The following is a 21,023-nucleotide window of genomic DNA, read 5'->3' on the forward strand; positions in this document are numbered from 1 at the left end:
ATCTCCTATATTATCTCAGGTCTTGTTTATACATCGGACAGTTCTGTTTCAGACCATTCTGATCAAAGATTAAAGGTTTGAGCTGAACTGGCTTACAAGCACAGTTTTGTTCTGCTTTGTTATTTCTGATCAGCTGCAGCTGAATGGCACCTTAAAATTAGGGGGTGGTGAAGTTTTGGGGGTTGCACCCTGACCAGCGATACCCATGTACTGAGAAGAGTGCATCATCAGATGAAACCAAACATGGAGCACAAGCAGTGGAACTAGATCTAGATACAGGCTCAGTGCTTATGGGACTGATTTAGCTCCCTCTGCTTGTTCCATGGATTTATGCTTTCCAGATGCATGTTTTATATTAAACTGGCATACATTAGCTGCTAGACAAGTAATCTGATCAAATGCAGATAGAAAGATTAATCCTACCAAGGACTCTTTTCCAACTGAAAATTTTTATACACAGCTGTGGAATACCATCACATAAGGCTACAACTTCCACATCTGTATACTCAGCAAACTGGATGTCTGCATGGTTACATGCATCCTTTTATGTACAGGTGTCCCTTTCCTCCTGCATTTCTCAGAGTTTTTGCTCAGTTGCAGGAGGTACCCATGATTGCTCTACAGTAGATCCTGATTCTCTGTGAATGAGAGGAAAGGACAATGTACTGTACAAGCTGGCAAACATTCCCTCATTTTATTAGTTTAGTTTACATGGTTTATGGTTTCATCACCAGTTAACTTCACTCTTATTATTTTAATGGTTGTTTATTTGAAATACAATTTTTAGAATGCATTTTTTGTTTCTGTGTAGTGGGCCCTCCTCCTTGATAAACTAGGATTCCAAGTTCACACTTCAGGATGCATGGATGTCTAAATCTGATAATCTGTATCATACTTTATCTTCTAGAAAATTTGCTCCACTGGAAAAACAGGCAATGTACATCAAAAGAACGGTTGTTCTACTTTATGTTATGAACACAAGCTTTCATTTGCATGGGGTGAAGCAAGACATGTAGTGGCCTTTCATGCCTGATACAGCAGAAGTAGAATCTATAAGTCTGTACAATAAACTGCATTTTTTTTCTTTTCTAAAAGTAAAATCTTGGGGGGCATTTGTTGCCTTCTCCACTGAGGGGATACAGTAGATCATGGATGATGTAGTTTTGGACAAGTGAAATGTTACAAAGCTGGCAGGAATTTTGAAATCTCTAAACCAAGTTGGAGTATGACTACACAACAAGAAAAATGCAAATTCAGTCTAATTCATACACTGTGAAGTTGACAGGGGAATTGGGGTCTGCTCAGTCTAACTGGCCACACAAGAGTACTGGAGAAAAGCCTTGTGTGCTGCTTGTTTGCAGCTCTATTGAAGCCCATGGGGGCATGGTTAAAAGGAATTGCCTTAATAAGCTGTAACAAGTGTTTTCTCCTCTGGTTTCCCCATCTCGGTAGCCTTTTTATCAAAAAAGAAAATTCTTGCCAATGGATAGAAGCTCTTTTCTTAAGCTGTAAAAAAAGTCTCACAATGGCAAGATGCTTTGCCAGAGAGCATGTATGTTGGTGTGTTGAATTTTCTGCTGCATTTTTTCATAGCTCATCCTCCCTCATGAGGCAAGAAGTGAAGTGGAAGGTGCTTGACGTGGCAAAGCACCAGTGTTCATGGTTCACATCAGGTCAAGTGAGCATACATCTCAACCACTGTGAATGGAATTGTTTTTTAAAAATGTAGAAGCCCCAATGGCAGAGGGGGAAACCTGTGGATTTGTGGAGGAGACTCTGGGCTGATTTGCATTTCCCTTTGCATCATGTGGCCAATGGAAAAAATGCTAATCGGCCATATAATGTATAATGTAGTAAGTAAATAAGCAAGTAAGCAAATAGTATTTATCAATACTAAAATGGGCATTTAAACCACACAGCCTCTTCATCTGGGAATTTCATTCTAAATACAGTATTTGAAAGGACAGTGCCTAAAACCTGAGCTCATTTTGAATTGTTAGCTTTCAAATGAATGTCACAGTACACTTGTTTTTTCAAGGTGTAAATGTTTATGTTTTTGTGTGAGAGACAGAGAGAAGCAAAGCAAAGCAAAGTGTGCTGCTTATATACCACCCCATAGCGCTTCAAGTACTCTCTGGGAGGTTTACAAGTTAATTACGCAGGCTACACATTGCCCCCCCCCAGCGAGATGGGTACTCATTTTACCGACCTTGGAAGGATAGAAGACTGAGTCAACCTTGAGCCGGCTACCTGGGATTGAACCCCAGGTCGTGAGCACAGTTTTGGCTGCAGTACAGCAGTTTAACCACTGCGCCACGAGGAGAAAGAGGGGGGAGGGTAATCAATATTATATTGCTTTGTCATTATTAGATTTTTTTTCCCCCTGTTCTCTTTAATTTCAAGTCAGCAGTTTTGATGTCCACACATTCTTATTCAGCTGTCCTGTAATATCAGTTGGTATGTGGGCTTGACACATACTCTTACCAACCATTGCCCAGGAAAATACTGAATTAAAGCCTATAAAGCTTGTAAATAAGGGTTTGGTCAGATGGACACCATTAATCCTTCTAACTGCACACAGAATTAACCTTCTGAGCTAATAGATTGACCATGGGATGACTAATGTTTCCATTTACCCCTCAGAGTGTAAAAAACTTTTCAAATATTTTGATGTGGTGACATTGCATTGTATGGCTGCTGTCTAATCTACCAATGGTCAGCAAATGTTTCGTAGTTCATGGTAATGTTATATTTCCCTAGTCTTTTTAAAGGTTATCACCAGAGAGTTTAATTGAAGGAATCAGTTCATCTCTGAACGCTTCTGCAGTCCATGTAAGTAGCTTCTGGCTTGCAAGTATGTGTTGTCCAATGGGGAAGCATGTAGATAACCTCAGCATGTCCAGAGTCCAACTGACCTTGGACCTAGAATCCCAATGGATTCAAGTAGCCATCTCAAGGTTGTTTGAGCCTTCCATCCTTCCAAGGTTGGTAAATTCAGTACCCAGCTTCTATTTTAAAACCAAGTATGCACACGTACCTTGTTTTAAGCAAGAAATGCTATTTATAAGACCATGGACCATTGAATTCAACAGCAGTGAGAGAACTGGTAGTGTACAAATGAGGTCTACCTGTAGGCTGTGTGATGCTCACTTCTTCCATAGGAATATCTTACTATCCTACTTTCCCAGTTGTAAATTAACTGCACTCTCTGTGACTAATGTGCTTGGTGCCTGCAAAATGAAGGGATGCTTCGAGTTACACTATAATGTTGAAAGAAGAGGAGAAAGCAAACATTGCAGACACACTGGAAGGATTCCCGAATTAGTTTTCCCTTGAACAGGGTTAATTACAAACCAGATTTGGAAGCGGCATCAGTGCAGCAGTTTTAGAAAACACTGCCATAAGCATAGGTTTATTGAGCACCATTAACAATATGCTGAAAAACATGAGGAAGGTGATTGAGCATGCACTATCTAGCACGTTGAGATGGAGATTGCCAGAGTCTAAGCACTTGTGCAGAGGCCGCTAGAGAGGTAAGAAACTTCCCCCTCTCCCCAAAGATTGGAGACAACGGTCTGATTTAAAAAAAAACGAAGATCCTATCTCAGATCATCATATGACTCTCCATCGGGGGGGGGGGCACATCTTTTCTGACTCTGCAGTTTGACATAGAAAAAAATGCCCTCTCTAGGCCCCAAGAGAGGGTGGAGGGTGGTGGCTTTAGCTATGGAGGATTCAGAATTCTCAGTTTCCCATGTTCCCAGAAAGGGGGGCATTTAGACCAGCCCTGGAAGGGATACAATGAAAGCAACGAAGTGGAGGAAGGGTAGCAATTGTGTTCTTTATTTCTGCCCTGCCAGCAAGAGCATGACATGGCAGTTTCATTGTACAATTCTGTTAATGGCCTAGCCTAGTAAATGGGTTTAGCTAGACTGAAACAAAAAATGTATAAACAGAAATATAAAATGTGTGTGTGGGTGTAGCTAGCTAATATTTCTGCACTTCCCGCTGTATATATTCATGCTTAACTTAGTGAAAGTCTCCTGCTGGAGATCTAGAAGAATGCTGCTACTCAGAGTAGACAACACTGCTAGATGGACAGATTGTCTGATCTGATTTAAGGCAGCTTCTTGTGTTTCTATCCCTGCTGGGTATTCATGGAGAGATAAATACAAATAGTGAAAGAAGTACAAAAATCTGGTTTTTCTAAGGGCCTTGTCTGCCTGCGCAGTCACAGAGTGCAAATACATTCTAAAGAACAAAGAATTTCAATGTTCAAGGTGAATTTCCATTAAAAACCAAACTGCAGAAAACAATTTGGGTAGTCAGTGAACTGTTTCTAGATGGTTATCTGTCTGCTGTCTGGCAGCCTGCCCACTCGGCTTCACAATAAGATAATTGGTATCAGTAGCTGTTGCAAATGGGCCAGGAAGCCTGCTAGGTTGAGAGCTAATGGGCCTTTCACTGTCCAAATTGTGAACAAATGCAACTCCCTTTAAGCTGAAGGCTGGAGGTATAAAAGAAAATGTATTTGCTCACTTCCATTAGGGCCTGGAGGCATTTATGAACCTTCTGATTTTTCAGCGCTCTTGCTATCAAGCGATTCATCTAAGATTTCTAGCATGCCCTATTCCCAAAACCTGAAGGCATATAACCATCAATTAGGAATGAATAAATGATTCTGAGAAAAATGAATAAACGTTATGTAGCATGCAGATCACAACAAGAGGTTTAAAGGGGAATCTGTGTTCCCTCCTAGAATATTATGGATTGTTTCTATGACTTAGCCAGTGGCTATGCCATACACAGCTGACTATTTCACAGTCATATAAAAGAGCATTGCTACATACAGTGTTAAAAGAGATTGTGTGCCATCTGGTCCAGCATAACCGATAGAGTACAAGTGAGTTAGTCCCACTGCTGATTTTCCAGAGACAGGGACTGCTGCAAGTGGGGAGGGAGTGGTGGAAAGTCCTGTCTCAATAGCAGGTGTCTATTGGCATGAGACTGGATGCTGCAACATTTTTTTTATCTGCCAGTGTCTTTCTATGTACCTTTGTCACAGTGGCAGTGATTGACCACCTCCCTAGGATTTGTTCAGCATTTGGTAATTTTGATGGTGCGCAGAATAAACAGTTTTGTGGTATCTTAAAGACTAGTACATTTTATTGTTACATATACTTTTGTTGACTATAGGCTGCTTCATCAGATGAGTAGGCAATTGTTCACAACACTCTTTGATGAAATGGGCTAGTTTTTAAGATGCTACAGGATTCTCTATTGCTTTCCCCTCCAATAACCTGGCTACCCCACAGCTCCCAACCCATATTGGCATGCCAGTGGAGAAGTAAGCAAAGATGCTATTAAAATGTGCTTGTTAGGGGTTTGCAGCTTAGTTCCCAAGAATGTGTCATATTTTCTTCAGACAGAATATAGGTGAATTTAACCATTCCTTTATCTGAATTATCACTCTTAAATAGCCCTATTACAGTACTACTAATGTATAAATAGTTGATGCAGATTCCAGCTTTCCCCCTTCTAGTGCTGCAGCTAGAATTCAAGCTTAACTATCCTGGACACACCCACCCACACTTCACTGTCAATGGTAATGTGTTTTACTTTGGGAATTAGCGGTTTTATGGAAGACCATTCTTTAGCTGTCCAAAGGGTATGACTTCCCATAGTTCTAAGTGTGCCAAGGCAGCATCACTGTGTTTGGGTTCCTTCTGCTTGTTTTGCTGAGGGAGACACCAGATCTCTGCCAGAAAGTCCTTCCCTACATGCACGGATGAGCACTGCTGCCCATTCATTTGCTCTTTCCTTGTGGGCTCGATCTACCCAAAGATCTTACAGCTAAGTTAATATGCACAGGAGATTAATTGTATTTATTGGGCTTCAAAGTTTGAAAGATCTGCTTTCTTGGACTGTATTCTGGCTGGGGAATTCTGGTTGTTGTAGTCCAGAAAGTAGCTTTTCTCATCATGGCAGTCTCTACTACTCTAACATAAAGCAGTAGCTGGTGGGTGTGGAGTGTAGAAAGTATTCATAAAGAGGAAAATACAGCATAATATTGGAAGGTTTTGTTAAGTGGGGAGACCACTCTTGCCACAGGTGATCGGCACTTGTTTTGAAACCTGCATTGTTTTCACAGAGGAACACTATTCATAGTTTCCAGGGGGAGAACTGTGTTAGCCTTGTGACGCCTTAAAATTAATGAAGCTTTACTTGCAAAACTTGCTTCTGGACTATAGTCCACTTCACAAGATGCACAGAGCATTGTCTCATTTATTATCTGCATGTTTCTTTTATGGGATGGTATGGTCAGTGGGTAGATAGGCACAGAGATGCAAAAACCATAAGCCTTGATCACTAAACACGGGAATTAACATATAGTAGTTGAATGATAGATAGCACAAGCAGCCTAGTATATAAGAGGTGATTAACACATGTGTTGTAATGAAAAGTCAGATTGGACAAAGAATATTAAAGAAAAATATTTTTAATAATGCAATAAAGAAAATAGCATAATACAATTTCCCCCATGATTCCTGCAGTTTGATCTCACATTCCCCTACATTCTCCCTCTAGATCAGACAGCAGGGTTTCCCTCTTGTATTCTTAGGGCTTTATTCATTAAGAAACACTGAGAGCAAAGAATACAGTAGGACTCCCATATCCTCTAGGGATTGGTTCCAAGCCCCACCATGGATACTGGAAACCACAGATAATAGCAAACATTGGCTCCCTCTAGCAGCCAGTTCTATTAATACATGTGAAAATGTTTTTTTCTGAGGTTTTTCTTTTAATATTTTTAGACCGTGCATAAGTAATGCTACTGATCCCACAGATATGGAGGTCCTACTGTAACAGTGGCCTGATGACAATAATACCACAAGCCTCTATGCATGGCCAAATGTCATTATTTCTTTATCAAATTCACCAGAAATATAAATGGTCAGTTTATATGTTCCCCTTCCATTTATCTCTATAATAACACTGTAAGGTAGATTTGACTGAAAGGTATCATTGGCACAAGAAAAAAAAATAAGCTTTTGTGACTGAGCAAGGATTTGCGCTTGGTTCTCCCTCTTTCAAATTCTACTTTATACACTATATTGGCTCTCTATAATGGTTTGCTGTATAAATGGTGACAATGAGGAAACACTGTTCTAAAAAAGGCACAATGAATGTGATTTATTTGCATAATATGAAGACTAGGCTGCCCTAATTTGTTGTGGAATATGACAACCCTACTGCATAGGCTTGGGTGAGTAGGCAGCTGCTGGTGGTCATGTGACTAGACTAATATTTCTGAACTATGCAAATCAGTAAACCCATGGTAAACAACTGTTTCATGAAGTGTATTTTTTTTACATCCCTCAGTAGTCATTGACTTACTGGCAGTCACCTAAGTTTCTTCAGGCCAAAAAGATTCTGAAGCATCTGAACTGGGCTATTGACTTCCAGAGAGTTGCAAGGTACCATGTTGGGCTATGCATAAATCCACATTGAGCTGCTTCACTCTGAGACACACCTGGGCCCATAAGTGGAGATGGTGCCCCTGGTTAACTTCTTGCCACCTCTTGGCAGCTCCCCCTATAGATAAATTCAACATGATCTCTTCATAGTGGTTATTATGGCCCCAACATTTATTTCATCCTCCTGTTCAGTGAGGAGTGTATTATGAACAGTGAAACTGTTGCACCGTAGAAGGTGAAGCTGGCCTATTCAGAAAGGATCTGCTGATGCAAGTTTCTGAATCAAATATCTCTGAAGATTGTTGTTGTAGGTTTTTTGGGCTGTTTGGCCGTGTTCTGGAAAACCTACAACAACCATTGGATACTGGCTGTGAAAGCCTTTGAGAATACATCTGTGAAGATTCTCAATCATCCAGGTGTAGTTATCTGGAAGCTTCTTCAGAAGGCACAAGAATAGCTGCTTAATGAAAGGACTGTTACAACACAAAGTAGGGGTCATCAGGACACTAAACTACAGAGCAAGAAACATTCCCACCTCAACAGAAGCCAAGGAGAAGGAAGATGAACATCTGAGGACAGCCCTTAAGGCCTATAAATATCCAAAATGGGCCTTTAACAAGGCAATGTCCCAGTCCAGGAGGACAATGGAAGTCTGAGACTCAGAGCCAATGGAAGAACCTAGTCATTCCTTGCATGGCAGGTGTGTCTGAAAAGCTCAAAAGGGGTTTTGGTAAACACCACATATCTGTGCATTTCAAACTCACAAACACACTAAGGCAGAGACTCATCCACCCAAAAGACCAGACACCAAAACACAACAGGAGCAATACAGTATATACAGTGCAATGCAAAGAGAAGTGTTTGGAGCTCTATATTTGAAAAATCAAACAGCCACTAAACAGGAGAATGGCCCAGCATAGGAGGGGCAATGGCTGAGGATCACAATCAGCAGTGTTCCTTCATTTGAAGGACAAAGGATGCTCATTTGATGACCGAGATGTATTCATTTTGGACCGAGAAGATAGGTGGTTTGAGAGAGGGGTCAGGAAGGCCATACCTGTGCATATAGAAAATCCCTCACTCAACAGGGGTAGAGGCCTTAGATACAACCTGTCTCCTATTTATCATGCTGCCTTTTCATCTGTCCCCAGAAAGATTAGAACTACACATACCAGAAAGACCACTGTTACTGACTATTAATGCCCCATGACAATGGGTCAAGAAAGATTGCAGAAGTGGGATTATCCTTCACTCCCAGTCGTTTGTCCTTCTAACAAGCCTATTTAGACCAGGGGCAAGTGAAACCAACATGGAGGATATTATCAGGGATCTCCTGCCAACTCTCCTCAGACTGAAGAAGCTACATGGATGAGTAGGGTTCTGAATCAAATGGACTGGGTTTGTTTCTTCTTGTAAAGAGATAGTAAATCTCTTCTCAACATTTTTTTTTTGTTCTTAATATCACCAAGTTTATATATCTTCAGTGCTTCCCTTCTAATATAGAAGCACTTTTAGTTCATTTACACAGAAATAAATGTATTCACATTGGTTTGGATTGTTTCAAATCAAATGTAGGATTTTACTTATATATGCCATTTCTTTACCACCTAGTAGTGAAAATTCAGTGGCAGAGCACAACATAAAAGTTAAAACCAGAGATTTAACAGAATTATATAAACTGTTATGATCACTAGTGAGTTCATGGCAGAGATGAGATTTAAACTCATTTGTGTTTATTACCCACAAATAAACAAATTAAATCAATAAATTGCATTATTAAAACAACTAAAACTGGGGCAAACCAATTTCCTCAACATGTATAATATTTGAATTTGTAGTTTTCACTAGAAAATAAGATTCTTGGCTGAAAAAAATGATAACCAAAATTTCAAATTTGGAAGGTCACCAACAATTCTAAAACTGTTTAAAGAAGAGAGATTTATATTCTGAGAGTTTTTATTTCTGTGCACTTTAATGTATCTGATATTTTTTGAGGAAAAGCATGCTTATGACTATTGGTTTGTAACCAATGTCAAAATGGTATAATTCCTCTTCCCCCCGCCCCACAAATTTTGTTAACTTTTCTCACACATAATCCATTGAAACAGTGGGGGCATTCCAAAACTGAGTAAACAATATTCAAATTAATGTCATCATAAATATAAGCAAAATCTCATCATAGGCTTCACAATTTAAATAGAACCAGAATCTGAAAATCATGAGGGAGTAGAAGGATTTTATGGGCATTAGATCAACAAATATTTTTCTTGAATACAAAGCTTTGAAGCGATTGCTGAAACACAAGGAATGTCACAGAGTGGGTAAAAATTGCCTTAATTTTACTCTTTCTTAGTAACTTGTATATTCTTGTTTCAGGTCGACATAAATGAGGATCATTGATGCAGCATTCCTGCTTAGCAGTATTTTGCTGAGGAGTCGGATTTCTCAAAGAAGACAAGGCTTCAGCAAGACTGTCTCGTAGAAGAGACACATCACAAATTTATCCTGGAATGTGGGTTTTCTTCCACCAGGATGTGACTGAATTCCTCAGTTGCATTTCAACGTGTCTTCTTATTGTTGTTAGGTGGATCCTTGTTAGATTATCTTGAATTTTCTTTTCATTATTCACTTTTATGGACACTTGTAAATTGTAACTTTTTTCTGTTCAATTTTTTTAAAAAAACAAATATCTAGTATTTAAGGCATGGAATAACTGAATGTGTGAAAAATGTCTTTTTTCCAGAAATTCAACCAGTATTTTTGACTAATACAATTATACTATACCTGCATGTGCTAGTGGTAATTTGTTGCACATATGTCCCCAAAACTACAAGGTTGTGTGGTGGCTGGGAGTAGAAGAGATAAAAGTGGGACACAATATCACATGAAGCACTCATTGTGTCGTTAAAGTGTTATGTTTAATTTACTGTGCAACATAAGATTTGACCCGTAGCAGATATTTTCCAGCTTTTACAAGGATTGGCACAAATATCTCAACAGTGCACTGTGTCGTGTCTACTCTGAAGCAAGCCCCACTGAGTTCTGTGAGACTAAATCCCAGGTAAGTTGTGTAAGACTACACCTGCCATGTTCTAACAGCGTGGGTCTGTGCCTATTTATTCACAACTCAATCCCAATGAGGACAATGGTATTTTCTCCCTAGTAAATATGCAGAAGGATTTCAACCTAATTCACATATGAATTTTTCTCCCTATTGGCCTTTTGCCCTGCTTGGCTGGCGTAAAATGGGCTGAGTTGAGATGAGTGTGTTCAACTAGGCTGATGGGGGTAGACTGCTGTGCCCCATCCTTCACATGGTGGTCCCTATAGTCCTCTGAAAATGCTATGCAGAGGACTGTTCTTGAAGATGATGAGCTGTGGTGCAGGGAGGATTGGTAGCAGGGTCCTGAAAATCAGGCAGGGGTGCTCTTCACATGCTCTCTGTGCCACACTACTGACAAAAGATGCTGGATCCAGCCCACCAACTGTAGCTATCCATATCTGCCTGAGAAATGAATGGCGATTCCATTTCCTCCTCCAGAAATTCAGGGCAATATCTGTAATTTGCACATTTTAAAAAATAAATTCTCCTAAGGAGCCAAGCATGAATGTGTACTACTAGAGTCAAGGGGATTGCACCAACTACAGCCTTAGGAGCCTCTAAGGATTCATGATGGCCTTAATTTTAAAGCTTACCAGAAGGCATTCATTATGAAACTATGTATAAAAGTTTGTAAAGTTATTCTGTAAATACTTTTAGAATCAGAATATGTATCAATGTGACTTTTTAAATTTAGTTTCCAATGGTATAAAAGTGAGATGACCCAACTGGTAATTTTCTCTGTGCATATTTGGAATTGTTGTTTGCCTTTATTTCATTTTTGCTCTTTGTCTAAATGTACAGGTGTCTTGGTTTACGTAATTTTTGGTTTACAAACCAAAATCTGTAAGAAATAATGCCTCGGTTTACGGTTTTTACGGGGTTTTTTTTTCGCTGTACGAAAAGGATGCATCACACCTTGAGGTTTCTAGCGCCAGCCCTGTTGCTATGGCAGTCCACATTCCGGTTTGTAGTTCTAATGATGCATATTACTGAGAAATCTTTCTTACCGTTTACAAGATCAAGACTTCATCCTAAGCAAAAGTATTAAGTGCTAGGTCTTTGTATCTGAACCCAGTCTGGAAGAGAGGCTTGAACTATTCAGAGTAGCAATTTGTGATCTCGAGAAAGTCTCTGGGGGTCATAAATCTCTCACAGCTCTGTGACTGATGTGTCAGACATATGGATATCATCAACCATATGAACTGTCTCCAATGGACCAGTTACAAAGAAAAGTAAGCTAATTTGCTGAATGAAGGGTAAAACACATTTGTGTTAGAATAAACAGACTTTCCCTCTTAACAGTCTTTTTTCTGGTGCACTGCTTCTAAATGCACTCTGTGTTTCATCCATTGCTTTGCTTAACTACCAATATTTTCTTACCAAGAAACATCTTGATGTTTGGAAATCAGCACAGTAGGAAACTGTTCTAGTACTCGTTGCTTTTTCCAGACATCTAGTCATTGTCATTTGTGTTATTGGATTCAGGAAAGCAATGTGTTGCATTTGTCCAGGGGTATTCTCAGGTATCAGGGAAAAAACTGAGTTATACAAATGTATCTCATGGAAGAAGTACTATATGTGACTAGTCACGTGAGGACTATTTTTTCCTAGTCTCAATGAGTAGTGAATTGTTGACTTGCACTGAGTAGGATCTGCCATTTGATTATACTCCTCAGTGCTTTCTAGGACAGTGTTCTCCATTTCATGGTCCACAGGCTGTTGTATGCATGGCTACTAGTAAACTGCTGGTGAGTGTAGAATAGTGCATATTGTTTGAGGGTGAACTGTACTACATTCAGAATTGGGAGGGATCTTCTTACAGGATTATTTCACAGCAGCATGGCCTGTACTACTTTATCACTAATCGTGTTCTAGACCAAGAGTGGGCAAATTAAGGCCCTCCAGAGTTTGTTTGATTGCAGATCTCACTAGGCCTAGCTATCATGGCCAATGGCGAGGAATGCTGGAAGCTGCAATCCAACAAAATGTGCAGTACCACACTTTGCTCACCACTGATTAAGACATTGTTGTCATCGTTTAGTCATGTCTGACTATTTGTGACCCTATGGACCAGAGCATGCCAGGTCCTCCTATCTTCCACTGCCTCCCGGAGTTGTGTCAAATTCATGTTGGTTGCTTCGTTGACACTGTCCAGCCATATGACTGGCTGGTTCACTGATTAAGACAGTTGCTTGTAATTCTGTTTGCTTGCTTATTAGATTTTTATACTGTTCATCAAGTGGCATGCCACTACTCTGCATGGTTTACAACTGTGGTCCCTAACCTTGGGCCTCCAGATGTTCTTGGACTTCAACTCCCAGAAATCCTGGCTAGCAAAAGTGGTGGTGAAGGCTTCTGGGAGTTGTAGGCCAAGAACATCTGGAGGCCCAAGGTTGGGGACCACTCATTTAAAACATAACCATAAAACATCCAGCCTGCCTGCCAATCAACAGATAATCCAAAGAAATAATCCCCAAAAGAACCCCCAGTGCCAATGGCAGCCTAAAATAGGATCAAAAGTATGATACAGGCATAAACATTATCATGAAGGGAGGATATCCCTAAAGGCTTATTTAAAAAGCAGTGTTTTTGCTAGCTTCCAGAATGCTGGGAGGGAAGAGGTTTGGCACACCTCCACTGGTGGGGCCTTCCACAGAGTGTCAGCAACCACCGAGAAGGTCTAGTTTCTGGTCATAGATTTCTAGGCCTCCCCTGGGGTGGCAACCTGCAACATCAATGCTTGAGAGGAGTGGGTGGCATGGGCAGACAGTCTCGGGGAGAGGCGGTCCAACAAGTTTGCTTTCTCTTACAGTCTTTAAGGCTGCAGTCCTAAGCTAAGCACATCTATTAGAGAGTAAGTCAGAACAAAACCAGTTTGTTTATACACCTCTTTTCCATAGCAAGTCATACTGGAAATAGGTCACAAAAATGCTCAACATTTAAAGCAACTATGATTTGATATGCCACATACCCATAAATTCAGCTGAGACAAAATGGACTATTTCATGAAGAAAACAAATGCACCACCCACAAAGAAGTGACACATAGAGAGTAAAATCAAAATTAAATAAGTAGTTTTGGACTCACTTCTCAATAAATATGCAGGATTGCATTGTAATGGCGTTAAAGGGTATTTCATAATTGATGGGTTGGTATTATTTTTAGGGGATGCCTATACTGCCAGGCTTTCCAGTTGTAAACAAACATTAAATGAAATACATTATTTATATGCTTTCAAAAAATATGCTTTCAAAAATCCACTCAAACCAGCCCTACTATTTTCTCTGTCTGAATGAGCTGGGGGTTATTGCTCTAAAGGCATAGAGGTGATTAATTATCCTGGGTGGTCTGTAATCATGGTTAAAATTTAATAATTGTGTGCTTACATATTTGAACACTTCAGCTGTTGGCTGATGCCAATAACAACAGAATCAAGGACCTTGCCATGTTTAAGCCATGCTGTAAACTTGAACAGGTGTCCAGATCTGCATTTAACAAGCAAGAAAGAAATGGCACTGAAATCTATAGAAAACAAGCCTACACATTTGCACCACTCAATTACTGAGTTAGTAAGGAGGGGAAGAAATGACAGTTGCATACTTCCAGCTACACATTTTGCACCACACGAGAGGACATGGTGGCTGATCTTCATTCAGACTTCTCTGGGACATTTTTTACTAGGTTGATGACCTGATACACCTGTATTCAACTGTGTACAGGTAAGGAGATAGAACTGACTAGATATTCATGCAGAATTGTTCCTCAGACGTCATATCTTTGAGATTATGTCTTGGAATTCCAAGGTTCATGGGCTGAAATGTGGGCCTTGGTAGCTCAGGTTTGAAGCAATATTTAATGACATGAAGTCCTGTGAGGAAAATCTTTGTAATAGGTTCTGCAGGAGTCCAAGAACTTGGTCTTGGGCGATAAGAGGTGTTTCACTCTTTAGATATGTCAAGGCACTCCTGAATACCTTGGCTTGGTGGTTGTTGTTGATAATAACATGTGCTTTCTATTCCTTGTACTTCAGAATCACCTGATTTAAAAAATCCAGGCCTGCAATCTATCAAGTTCATGTAACAATATCTGACAGGAGCAAACAAAAAACGACGTGCCAAATTAATTGGCTCCCCTCCTTCTAAATTTGGTCTTGTTTAGTTTCATTATAATAAATTGCAGGCCTGGAGCTGTTTTATTCAATGAAGGGAGAGATTGCCTCCGAGCCCTGTAAAGCATCCATCATGTATAAATATTTATTTCCACATTCATCCTTTGAGAATCCATTTTAGCCCCTTCCCTAGTAAAAAAAAAAATCCTTTGAACATAAGGTGGCTATATGGCATTTTTCTTCTGTCCATTTGGCATCCTTATCACTAATGTTTGCAGAAATCTGCCTATGGACAATGTTAGCATAAAGATGTCTGTTTCATGATAATGTCATTGCAGCCATCAATACACCTTATCCCTGTAATTTGTTTGTGGAAAGAAAAAGCATTACAACTGGACTGTTAAAGGCACAGAGGCTAATTGAATGTGACCATCCTCTGCAGTAAAGTAGTATCCTGTCCTTCGGAAGAACATCTGGCTCTACCTGTTTTGCATTTACTCTCAAGGGAAACTAGGCTGGCCCTACCATTAAGCAGAGTGAGGCAGACTTCAAGTAGCAGATTTAAGGTATAATTAAAAGGCAGAATGTTGCTTCTTATTTACTTTGTTGTTGTATTTTTACTGTCGAGGGAAAAGGGGAGGTGCTTATGAGGATTTAGGAATGTGCTGAAACACACTGTACAATTTTAGGTTCCATGTAGCTTGATTTGGGTTGGCAGCAATGGTATAATGGAGTCAGGTCTTGCACAGTCAAGACCCCAGGACTTTCTGAATGGCAGGGACTATGATATCATCCACACTTTCCAAGATTTCCTCTTCTCTCTGAGCTGAACTCTGAGAGAAAGCACAGTTCTCCTCCCAGTTATTGTGAGGTGACAGTTCAGCTCAGAGAGAAGAGGAAACCTTGGAAAGTGTGGATGATATTATAGTCCCTGCCATTCAGAAAGTCCTGGGGTGTTGACTGTTCCATGTAGCTTGATTTGGTTGTGAACTATTCCTGTCATAATGTGAAGTATTTAATGTTGGTTTGGTCTTGAATGGGCAGATCAGTGCCGTTAGCTTTACAAAAGGCCTGATCTTTGTTTCTTGATCTGGATTTTTGGAGATGGGGGGGTTGGCCATAGGGTCTCTCATAATGAACAACTGCACTTCCAAATTTGCCACTATACTTCCAGTGGAGATATAGTTTAAGGCTGAGCCTCAGGCTGCAAAATATCTTGAGCCACCAGTATTGGGGAGCTACCACTGCCATGGGCATTCCATTGAAATATAATATACATAATGAAAATGGCAGGTTGATTACGATGTACTACAGCTTTAATGCTAGGTAAATCCCGAACTGCTTTCAAATACTGTAGCTGTTTGAAAAGCTTGAAGAAAACTTTGAGATGGCATTTAATGTTATGGGCCTCTCCAGTGGAGTGTCTGGCATTCACAGCTTTGCAGGGGGTGCAAAAAAGGGTGTGGGGGGGAATTGTTATAGAAGATTCAGAACATAATCACAGGTAAACTGCTATGTTTGAAGTTATGTAATTGCATTACTCTTTCCTGAGCAACTGAATAGAATTCTGCCTCAAGCTTTTCTTCACATCAGAAGGGATATTACTAAAAACGAAAAGTGCTTATAAGTGCTCCCACATGGCTACAGCCCCTCTAAGAGTACTAAAGAACCTGTCCCCAGCATATAAGTTGTTACATACTGTGCCAGAATCAAAATATGATCCAAAGTCCCCAGCTTCAAATAATTCCTTCAAGCATAAGGTGAGGGATAACAGAAGTTCCCTGCTATTCCACACAAAGGCACATCCGCTAAAGTGTGCATTTCAAATACATCTGCAGAGACAAAGTGACATGCAATGAAAAATGCAATTAAAAGCTACTGATTTTTCTGAAATATGGGGTGAGAGGTATCAAAGGATTATATGTAAGCCAATTAAGTTAAAGCGCACCCATCACCATGGAAGTGTACCACTCTTTTTTCATGTTCTGAATGAGACCTTGGGCTGTGAAAGGTGGTTTGGGAAACCATCTAATCTGACCTCCTGCTTGTGTGTGTGTGTGTGTATTACTGAATGTGAAGCCTGTGCACTTTCTTAAGACAAATGTGTAAAAACAAACTGAAGGGAGGGAGAAAGAAACTCAGGAACGCAAAGAAAAGCAGGCCCTTTACCTTAGAAACGAACTTTCCTTGCCTTTCCTGCTGCAAAGTGGTTGACTAAATCCTACAACAGTTTTGTAGCCATGGTACCTGTTACTTCAGAGCAAGGAGAGGAGGGGCAGAGAGGGCAGAGGGAAACAGTATAGAAGGCATTGCCCCTTTGGAAAAAAAAAGGAATCAAGGAAAAACATTGGTAGCCCTTTCTCCTCTTCATGTCCATCACTTCCTCCTGATAACTGCATTAAGAAGCTGTTGAGGGCTTTCTGGTGCCAGCTGGGGTAAAATGAAGGGGGAAAAGAAAGCAAAGCAAAACAGCATGCACAGCTCTGCAGTGGATGCTGCCTTGGCCAGAAGCGTTTCTGCCATACCTGTACCATTCAGGCTATGACAGGACCTTGCCATTTGTCTCTCCCCATCCACAGAAAAGGAGTCCTCAAGGAGAACTGGGACTTTCATGGACTGTGACAAAGACTGGGTTTGAAAGTTTCCAGAGTGACACAAGGTGAGTCAGGTCTGATCTGTGCACTGTTTATGCAGACCCCTGCCCGTCTCTCTCCATCTCTTTCTCCAGTGAAACACAGCCTATCACCTCCTGATCCCGCACCTCACTGTATTTATTAATTTAGCTGTAGATAAATGGAAATTTCTATGAAGCAGACTTTCTCAAAGTGTCTTCTACAAGGAAATAATTCTGATAGACAAAATAAAAGAGGAGAATGTCAAATTATTCCCAATTTTGAGGCATTTGTTGCATTTCTAAATAGAAACAGAGTCCAGTGGCATGTTACTCTTGGGTAAAGCCAGTTATCACGTCTTCAAAACAGAGCCATTTAGATGGTGGACCCTTTGCTACACCCCATGTGATATTTACAAACATCATCATAGGCATCCTTCAGTCTCAAGAGACTATGGTAACATGCTCTGAATCAAGGAGTGTCCTCTCCAGAGCATGAAGCCTGGATAAAGTAATATGGAGGATAGGCTGTTACCCAAGCAGCAGATCCCCCCTCTCCACATTGCTGAAATGGTCCAATGGAAAGGCAAGAGCCAATACAACTGGTTCCAGCAACGTTGCAGGAGTTGGCAGACGACACAAACTGCCTTTGGGACTCCAGCTCCGGATTTTGCCTCTAGGTTAACTCCTGAAGCCTTTTCCATGAGTGGATATAGCCGCAAGGCAGTGGAGGTTTGAAATTGGAGTTTTCCTTCTCCTAGATGGGCTGCCTTCCATGAAAATATAAGAGCAAATAGCTCTTATATAAATATAGAGAACTTGTATATAGCAGAAACATGTGTAATCAGAATAAAGCTCCATCAAAGCTAAGCATGTTGACATGGCAGTGATTTCAATCACTGAGCTTCTAGCATATGATTAACTATTTCAGAGAAATCAGTGGAAGATTTTATTCTAGCAGTTTCATCTTCTTCATAAAAGGGATGCACGCCAAATAACTTCTCTGCTATACCTTGCAGTCAAGAAGTAAGCTGTTGGAACTCGGTGTCAAAATTATCATCGGGGGGGGGGAACCCTGCTAAACTGATCATGAGACAAACTCTTAGGAAGATACAAGTGGGAACCCTGCATATTTTGTTTGAATTTTTAAAGTTTTTTTTTTTTTAATAATTTTCCTTTTGAAAACCTGTATGATCTCACAGCACACTCACAGGTCTTTTGTTTGGCAGTAAAAGAATTCCCCATTCATTTTTCAAAGGATGTGCAAAATACTTCGGTGCCTGAGGCACATAGTACACAAGGCCAGCCAAGTTATTTTGGATGTGCAGCAGGAAATCCCACAAAATATCCTTTTTTGGCAGTCCTAGTCCATCATTCCATCCGCTACACCAGGAGTCTCAAAACTTTTCAGCGGGAGGGCCACATCATGTATGCTCCACATCCCACCCGCCCACCAGGCCAGATGAAAAGGCAAGACAGGTTGGATGTGATCCCACGGGCCATAGTTTGGAGACCCCTGCACTACACCCTACTGGGTGTCCCTTTAGGACTCTTACTATCATGCATTTTCATTTCTGTATTTTGCCATTGTCTTTTGTCAGTCAAGGTTTGCATGTTGCCAGTGCTTCAAGGAGTAATCGGGGAGGTGGAATAAAATATTAGACCCCATAAGCATGATTGGCATTGCATCAAGGGTAACTGATACAACAGCTGCAAGCACCAACATGATCACCTGATCTTGAATAACACACCTTCCCCTTCCATCATTCCTGGAGCACATTGAGGGCCAGGGAGGTAAATTTTAAAAAATAGGACCAGATAGGCCGAGTGCATGTGTGGATGAGCTTCAGTTCTTAAGGACAAAATTACAACGTTTCCAGAAGCTACTTACATTCTAGATTTAATGTCACTGCTCTGATGATTTGCATGGAACAATGAGCACGGAACATGATTACAGGGTGAGATGAGCGGTTTCACAAATGGTTCCCTGCTACATTCCTGCATTGATCAAGCTGCTATCAGTAATAGGAGCTACTGCCCTGCACACATGAATAACCTGTACCCACATCCGCTGAGTGTCACATCACACATTTCACTGTTAGGTACATACCAAAGATCTTTATCAATAGTCCTCTTTCTACATCAGCCTGCCAGTGAGTTAATACAATAAAGACAAGCTCTACTCTAAGTATCTTGGACTGTCCAAGGGAAACAGCCTTCTCCAGTTATGGAATAACTCCCTCCCCCATGACAGATAACAAAGGTTGCAATTGTTTCAGTGTCAGGTCAAAAGCTTTCTTCTTTTTTAACAAGGCATTTTAATTGACCTGTTTTCTTTGATTTGTTGTGTTTTTTTTTTGAAACTTGTCTTTGTTCGATGTTCTGATACTTTTACTGTTTAATTATATTTTCTTGTTTGGTCCTATTGTCCTGGTGCCTGTAAGGGTGATGGCTTAAAAAAGGTTTTAATTAGCAAATGTGCGAAACATATATCCAGGTACCCTTCTTAGGGAATAGGCACTGACTGACAATATAGTGTGGTTATGAACATAGGTTTGTGTTTACATTTGTTTCATAGGAAATGTGCAAAATGGATTCTGTGTATTTCCACTGAATACACTGCAGTGAGGATGCTTTGTGTAATACAGCAACACTTGGTGAGTCATCAGTAACAAACAGATGGCTGGTGTGCATTTGAAGAGGTGTTCTTTAAAAAAAATGACACCACCAAAAACAAAGGAAGATTGGGGAGGTGTGTCACTAGGCACATCTTGTCAGATGTTTAATTAGGCAAAAGAGACATCCCAAAATCTAATTGCTTCACTTTCTTCAGCAGCGCAGTCTAATTTAAAATTGCTGCAATAAGTGACTTTAATTTTCCTTCCTTCGTTAGGAAGACTTAGCATCTAAATTATAATTTACCAATCAAGGCTTAGCCAAGAAAAAAAAAGGAAATTGCTGTCTAGCAAGGTGCTAGTAGTTAAATGAACAGAAACAGGCTGTGTTTCTGTTCATATAATTAGTCACCAATTTAAGCTGTTTTCAGTGGTGTATTAGATATTATAGTGATGAATGTACACACCCATAATATTCAGAGGTTTAGTACGGCATATAAATTACAACAAACAAGGAGTCTTAAGGGCAGCATTTGTGATGTCCCCCTTTTTGCAAACATTGAAATATAGTAGGATCCTCTTATCTATGGGATCATTGTCTGTTGATTCGCTTACAAAATGTATATTTTCATATCCATGGTCTGAAAATATTAACAATATTAAAACAAAAACCTCAGAAATATACATTTCTACATCATTACCAGAACTGGCCACTAGCAGGAGTCAGAGACCATGTTATGTATAGCATTCTCTATTTTAATAGTGTTCATTATAATCCACTTTTTCAGCATATGCAGGGTGACTTGGAACCAATCCTCCACAGATACAGGGATCCTACTGTAGTTATGACTCAGACAGAAATTGTTGTTAACTTCCTAATGAGCTTCTGAAATGTGGGCAAATCCACATATTTAACAACTATATCTTAGTCTCAACAAACGGAGTGGTAGAGAAATCACAGCCTCTCAAATTTTTTGCCATCCTTCCCACTTCATTAGAGTCAAAAGGCTATTGACCTTTGGCACAATGAGTTGATACAAGTTTCTTACTGCCTATTCATGGCAAGCTTAGCCTAAGTCTAATTTTTTTTTTCATACACAACTCACAT

General features: G+C 40.2%; 1 protein-coding gene across 2 annotated transcripts in view; it reads left to right on the forward strand.

The window, feature by feature from the left end:
* NKAIN3 (sodium/potassium transporting ATPase interacting 3) overlaps positions 1-11,306 on the forward strand; it is a 270,587-nt gene extending 259,281 nt beyond the window's left edge. For both annotated transcript variants that reach the window (XM_020811679.3, XM_020811669.3), the window contains exon 6: positions 9,855-11,306. Coding sequence is in view for 1 of the 2 variants with exons in the window: in XM_020811669.3 (XP_020667328.1) it covers positions 9,855-9,868 (14 nt within the window). In the remaining variant the exon portion in view is untranslated. The remainder of the gene's footprint in view (positions 1-9,854) is intronic.
* The last annotated feature ends 9,717 nt before the right edge of the window (positions 11,307-21,023 follow it).

This window comes from Pogona vitticeps, chromosome 4 (genome assembly GCF_051106095.1).
Source record: "Pogona vitticeps strain Pit_001003342236 chromosome 4, PviZW2.1, whole genome shotgun sequence".
Taxonomy (NCBI): domain Eukaryota; kingdom Metazoa; phylum Chordata; class Lepidosauria; order Squamata; family Agamidae; genus Pogona; species Pogona vitticeps.